The following is a 6,880-nucleotide window of genomic DNA, read 5'->3' on the forward strand; positions in this document are numbered from 1 at the left end:
GCCTTGTTCCTCCACCTCCTCCTCCTTTACATATGCCTTGTTCCTCCACCTCCTCCTCCTTTACATATGCCTTGTTCCTCCACCTCCTCCTCCTTTACATATGCGCCTTGTTCCTCCACCTCCTCCTCCTTTACATATGCGCCTTGTTCCTCCACCTCCTCCTCCTTTACATATGCGCCTTGTTCCTCCACCTCCTCCTCCTTTACGTATGCGCATTGTTCCTCCTCCTCTATACATGCCCCTTGTTCCTCCTCCTCCTCTATACATGCCCCTTGTTCCTCCTCCTCCTCTATACATGCCCCTTGTTCCTCTTCCTCTTTTATATATGCCCCTTGTTCCTCCTCCTCCTCCTCCTTTATGTATGCCCCTTGTTCCTCCTCCTCCTCCTTTATGTATGCCCCTTGTTCCTCCTCCTCCTTTATGTATGCCCCTTGTTCCTCCTCCTCCTCTATGTATGCCCCTTGTTCCTCCTCCTCCTCCTCTATGTATGCCCCTTGTTCCTCCTCCTCCTCCTTTATGCATGCCCCTTGTTCCTCCTCCTCCTTTATGTATGCCCCTTGTTCCTCCTCCTCCTTTATGTATGCCCCTTGTTCCTCCTCCTCCTTTATGTATGCCCCTTGTTCCTCCTCCTCCTTTATGTATGCCCCTTGTTCCTCCTCCTCCTCCTTTATGTATGCCCCTTGTTCCTCCTCCTCCTCCTTTATGTATGCCCCTTGTTCCTCCTCCTCCTTTATGTATGCCCCTTGTTCCTCCTCCTCCTTTATGTATGCCCCTTGTTCCTCCTCCTCCTCCTTTATGTATGCCCCTTGTTCCTCCTCCTTTATGTATGCCCCTTGTTCCTCCTCCTCCTTTATGTATGCCCCTTGTTCCTCCTCCTTTATGTATGCCCCTTGTTCCTCCTCCTTTATGTATGCCCCTTGTTCCTCCTCCTTTATGTATGCCCCTTGTTCCTCCTCCTTTATGTATGCCCCTTGTTCCTCCTCCTTTATGTATGCCCCTTGTTCCTCCTCCTTTATGTATGCCCCTTGTTCCTCCTCCTTTATGTATGCCCCTTGTTCCTCCTCCTTTATGTATGCCCTTGTTCCTCCTCCTTTATGTATGCCCCTTGTTCCTCCTCCTTTATGTATGCCCCTTGTTCCTGCTCCTTTATGTATGCCCCTTGTTCCTGCTCCTCCTCCATGTATGCCCCTTGTTCCTGCTCCTCCTCCTTTATGTATGCCCCTTGTTCCTGCTCCTCCTCCTCCTTTATATATGCCCCTTGTTCCTCCTCCTCCTTTATATATGCCCCTTGGTCCCCCTCCTCCTCCTCCTTTATATATGCCCCTTGGTCCTCCACCTCCTTTATATATGCGCCTTGGTCCTCCACCTCCTTTATATATGCGCCTTGGTCCTCCACCACCTCCTCCTTTGTATATGCACCTTTTTCTTCCTCCTCCTTCTATATATATGCATCCTCCTCCTTCGATATATATGCATCCTCCTCCTTCTATATATATGCATCCTCCTCCTTCTATATATATGCATCCTCCTCCTTCTATATATATGCATCCTCCTCCTTCTATATATATGCATCCTCCTCCTTCTATATATATGCATCCTCCTCCTTCTATATATATGCATCCTCCTCCTTCTATATATATGCATCCTCCTCCTTCTATATATATGCATCCTCCTCCTTCTATATATATATTCCCTTTTTCCTCCTTTGTATATGCGCCTTGTTCCTCCTTTGTATATGCGCCTTGTTCCTCCACCTCCTCCTCCACATAAGCGCCTTGTTCCTCCACCTCCTCCTCCACATAAGCGCCTTGTTCCTCCACCTCCTCCTCCACATAAGCGCCTTGTTCCTCCACCTCCTCCTCCACATAAGCGCCTTGTTCCTCCACCTCCTCCTCCACATATGCGCCTTGTTCCTCCACCTCCTTTGTATATGCGCCTTGTTCCTCCACCTCCTTTGTATATGCGCCTTGTTCCTCCACCTCCTTTGTATATGCACCTTGCTCCTCCACCTCCTCCTCCTTTACATATGCGCCTTGTTCCTCCCCCTTTGTATATGCGCCTTGTTCTTCCCCCTCCTTTGTATATGCGCCTTGTTCCTCCCCCTCCTTTGTATATGCGCCTTGTTCCTCCACCTCCTTTGTATATGCTCCTTGTTCCTCCACCACCTCCTCCTTCACATATGCACCTTGTTCCTCCACCTCCTCCTCCTTCACATATGCACCTCGTTCCTCCACCTCCTTTCCATATGCGCCTTGTTCCTACACCTCCTTTGCATATGCGCCTTGTTCCTACACCTCCTTTGCATATGCGCCTTGTTCCTACACCTCCTTTGCATATGCGCCTTGTTCCTACACCTCCTTTGCATATGCGCCTTGTTCCTCCTCCTCCTTTGCATATGCGCCTTGTTCCTCCTCCTCCTTTGCATATGCGCCTTGTTCCTCCTCCTCCTTTGCATATGCGCCTTGTTCCTCCTCCTTTTTATATGCGCCTTGTTCCTCCTCCTTTTTATATGCGCCTTGTTCCTCCTCCTCCTCCTTTTTATATGTGCCTTGTTCCTCCACCTCCTTTTTATATGCACCTTGTTCCTCCACCTCCTTTTTATATGCACCTTGTTCCTCCTCCTCCTTTTTATATGCACCTTGTTCCTCCTCCTCCTTTTTATATGCACCTTATGAGTTTCCTCTACTAGTCTTCAAACATGGAAACAGGGCTCCTGTCTCAAAAAAAGAAAGCTTCCTGCACTTATTTTGTATTCAGGTTACCTTTGTGTGCATCTGTGCTTTCTCTTGCCCCATTTCTAGCTTGCCTGTCTCTCCATTTCTCCCTGTTTACATGAACTGAGTTATCATGTTGCTGTGGTGACCCTATGTTGTACCTTTGAGGCACTTTTTTGGCATTGTTGCTCAGCACCTTCTTTTGCATCTCGTGTAAGTCATGTGACCATTGATATCACGGGCACTTCAGTAGCAAAACTACTGTCATTAAGATGGCTTTGGTCATTCATAATGCAGCCTGGCGGTTTGTCAGCAGACTCGCATATCTAACCAGTTTCATACCATAGCATACTATTACATCTGTATTACTTAGCTCATTACCATGCATTACAGAGCTTCGAAATACATGCCATATGTCATTATAGATTTCAACAGAGACAGATGTTCTGTCAGTGACTTCAATAAAATGCATATGTTCATTGTAGCACACCAACGTGTTAATTCAGGATTCAGCTTCCCCATTAACAAAAGTCTAAGTCTTTTACTTACAGCACACTTTAATGAAATATCCTTTGCATCGTTTTTGCGCTGTATCCTAGAGGCTTATGTATAACTTAGACTCACAGAGGTACACATAGTGCTGCCCTTTTGGAGATGACAAACAAGCCAATAAATTAATAAAGAATGTACCACAATACAAAATCCTAGATGTTGTAATATCATTAAACGTCCTGGGACCTCTCTTGTTTGGCATCTACTTCTCTGAAGTACAGGCCAACACTAATGGACTCTGGCTAACAAAGTTCGCAGATGACTGCAAACTGGGAGCCATTATTGAATTCCCAAATGATGTGGATACTCTACAAAAGGGCCTTGCAGAAACAGTTGCTTGGTGCCAGAGCCATGGGCTCAAGCTCAATGCCAAGAAATGTATAGTTATCTCCTTTAGGAAAAAACATGTACCATTGAATTACCACATAGGTGGCAGTACACTAAACACTGAAAGTGTGACAAGAGACTTAGGGACACAGGTGGACAGTGGTCTCACCTTCAATAACCACATCGCCACATCGCCACAACAGTCAGGAAATCCTTCTATGTGGCACACCTCATCACTAAGGGCTTTTCATCAAGAAAAAAAGGAGGTCATTGTCCCACTGTATTCATCCCTCATTAGACCCATTATAGAATACGCCTCATTTGGTATGTACAGCTCAAGACATCTGCAACAACTGGAAAGGCTGCAAAAATACCTCACTAAAAGAATCACAGGTCTAAAAGCAGATGCCCTATACTGACTGCCTTAAAAAACTCCAGCTATACTCCGTCGCATATCGTCTACTCCAAAGCGATCTCTGCTTAACATACAAGGCCATGTCAAACCCAGAGCTGTTGGACATGCTACACTTAAAGAAATCCCAATCCCTCAGAGCCACACACTCCAGAGATCTAAACCTTGTCATCACAATAATCAGAACATGCTGGAGGGATAGGTTCCTGACCCAGACATTCCCCAGACTCTGGAATAGACTGCCCATACATGTCAAGCAGAGCGCCTCTTTGTCCCTCTTCAAAAGGAACCTTGATGATTGGATGGGAGAGAAGAAATTCAACCCGGGGATCATGTCAGTCGCCCTGCTAGACAGGGGTCCAGGAAAGTAAATAGTGTGGGAAGAAATAGCCAGGAAGTGTTAAAGCTAGGCTTGTATAGGCCCTAGGGCCGACAGCCTAATAGCAACCTATGAACCTATAAAATGCTTATAATATCAAGGCATGAATATATGGTTCACAATTACAATTGGTAATCTTGTAACATGGGAGTGTGAAGCAAATTAAAATCCATAGAAACAGAATGGTTTCATTTAGAGAACAGATATACCCTTACTATGACAGTTAAGATAAATCTCTCACTGCTTTTGGCTGGACAAATCACAAGTGCAGATACGTAAGCCACTATAATCTAGTCTTCCATAAAAAAGTGCATGAAAGAATAGGATGCACGATGTGTGTGTGTGTGTGTGTGTGTGTGTGTGTGTGTGTGTGTGTGTGTGTGTGTGTGTGTGCACGCGCGTGCTGTGGCAACAAACTCTTACCCTATTTCAAAATATTTAACAGAGTAAACGCACTCACTCAGTTTTACTTTTAGAAATTGTTCATTTGTATTTAAGCATTTGTGAATAAAGCAAAAAAAGTTCCACAGCAAATTCTGAGCAGCACTGGTTGGGTAACGTTTGAAAGACGTGTGCATAAATGGGCATGCCTTCATTGAAGGTTGGGCATCGAGATGGCACCTTGACATTTCATAAAAATCTACTGCCAATCATTAGCAGACCGGAGTTCCACTGTGGTGACCCCTTACCGGGAAAAGCCAAAAGACCAACAAACAACTGACATAATATGCATGCGTTTCTGTCTTCTTTTAGTTTGTATTATGCACATTATGGAAGAGTACTTGGAAACAGTTAACACAGTGTGATACCATTATGGAAGAGTACTTGGAAACAGTTAACACAGTATGATACATGAAACAGGCAAGCAGCAATGTGTGGGGAGGGGCGATTCAAAGACATGTGGCACAATCATGCCACAGAGAAAAATAGCACTTTATGCATTGTATGCAAATGTGTGTCTAGTGAGATGCAAATGAGAGCCATTATGGAAATACGAGTTATCTGCTAAAGAGAAATTACACCAAATATGGTTGAGCAATTTATACTAGCTGTAGTACCTTATACTAGCTGCAGTACCTTATACTAGCTGCAGTACCCTATACTAGCTGCAGTACCTTATACTAGCTGCAGTACCCTATACTAGCTGTAGTACCCTATACTAGCTGCAGTACCTTATACTAGCTGTAGTACCCTATACTAGCTGTAGTACCCTATACTAGCTGCAGTACCCTATACTAGTTGTAGTACCTTATACTAGCTGCAGTACCCTATACTAGCTGCAGTACCCTATACTAGCTGCAGTACCCTATACTAGCTGTAGTACCCTATACTAGCTGCAGTACCTTATACTAGCTGCAGTACCCTATACTAGCTGTAGTACCCTATACTAGCTGCAGTACCCTATACTAGCTGCAGTACCCTATACTAGCTGCAGTACCTTATACTAGCTGCAGTACCTTATACTAGCTGTAGTACCCTATACTAGCTGCAGTACCCTATACTAGTTGTAGTACCTTATACTAGCTGTAGTACCCTATACTAACTGTAGAGTCTTATACTAGCTGCAGTACCCTATACTAGCTGCAGTACCCTATACTAGCTGCAGTACCCTATACTAGTTGTAGTACCTTATACTAGCTGTAGTACCCTATACTAACTGTAGAGTCTTATACTAGCTGCAGTACCCTATACTAGTTGTAGTACCTTATACTAGCTGTAGTACCTTATACTAGCTGCAGTACCTTATACTAGTTGTAGTACCCTATACTAACTGTAGAGTCTTATACTAGCTGTAGTACCTTATACTAGCTGCAGTACCCTATACTAGCTGCAGTACCCTATACTAACTGTAGAGTCTTATACTAGCTGTAGTACCCTATACTAGCTGTAGAGTCTTATACTAGCTGTAGTACCTTGTACTAGCCGAATGTCATTTGTTAGTGGCTACTCTGGCAGCCAGCATTTATGATGCTCGATGACAATGCCTACCACAATGAAAATGTCTGTCACCAGCTGACCTACCGTCACCAATATGACAGGGACATAATGCAAGTGCTACCACATGGACTGAGATACAGTACAGGAGCTTGTCCTGACATGGAATTTCGCATGAAATTCTTGTCTCATGGGACTCTGTGTAGCATTTAAACAGTCTCAATACAGGGATTTTCCAGAATCCAACCAAATACATACTAGATATTCCTCAGCAATCATATGAACACTACATTTATTCTTAGACATATGCAGAAGCATACAGCCATTCAGTGATGTAGCCCATTCGACAGGGGTTTGAATGCAACTGCCTGCATTACATTGCTATCAGGGCCTGTTTAACATGGAAACCTGTTTATCAGCTGGATGAGCTTCCATGTCATTAGCTGTCAGGTAGTGGGCAATACAGAGAGTATTACTTATAAAGTGTCCTATGCTATTCAGGCAGTTCCCATGATTACCACTTCTGGAACATATGCAGCATCAGTTTGTGTGGGGTGATTG

The 6,880-nt window shown here is 44.5% G+C and overlaps 1 protein-coding gene across 1 annotated transcript; it reads left to right on the forward strand.

Moving 5' to 3' along the window:
- Nucleotides 1–1,711: 1,711 nt before the first annotated feature.
- On the forward strand, nucleotides 1,712–2,689 carry LOC122810521 (leucine-rich repeat extensin-like protein 3). Its single transcript, XM_044082103.1, has one exon. The coding sequence runs from the start codon at nucleotides 1,712–1,714 to the stop codon at nucleotides 2,687–2,689; it is 978 nt and encodes a 325-aa protein (XP_043938038.1).
- The last annotated feature ends 4,191 nt before the right edge of the window (nucleotides 2,690–6,880 follow it).

Source organism: Protopterus annectens, chromosome 9.part0, assembly GCF_019279795.1.
Source record: "Protopterus annectens isolate FY-2018-M chromosome 9.part0, PAN1.0, whole genome shotgun sequence".
Classification (NCBI taxonomy): Eukaryota; Metazoa; Chordata; order Ceratodontiformes; family Protopteridae; genus Protopterus; species Protopterus annectens.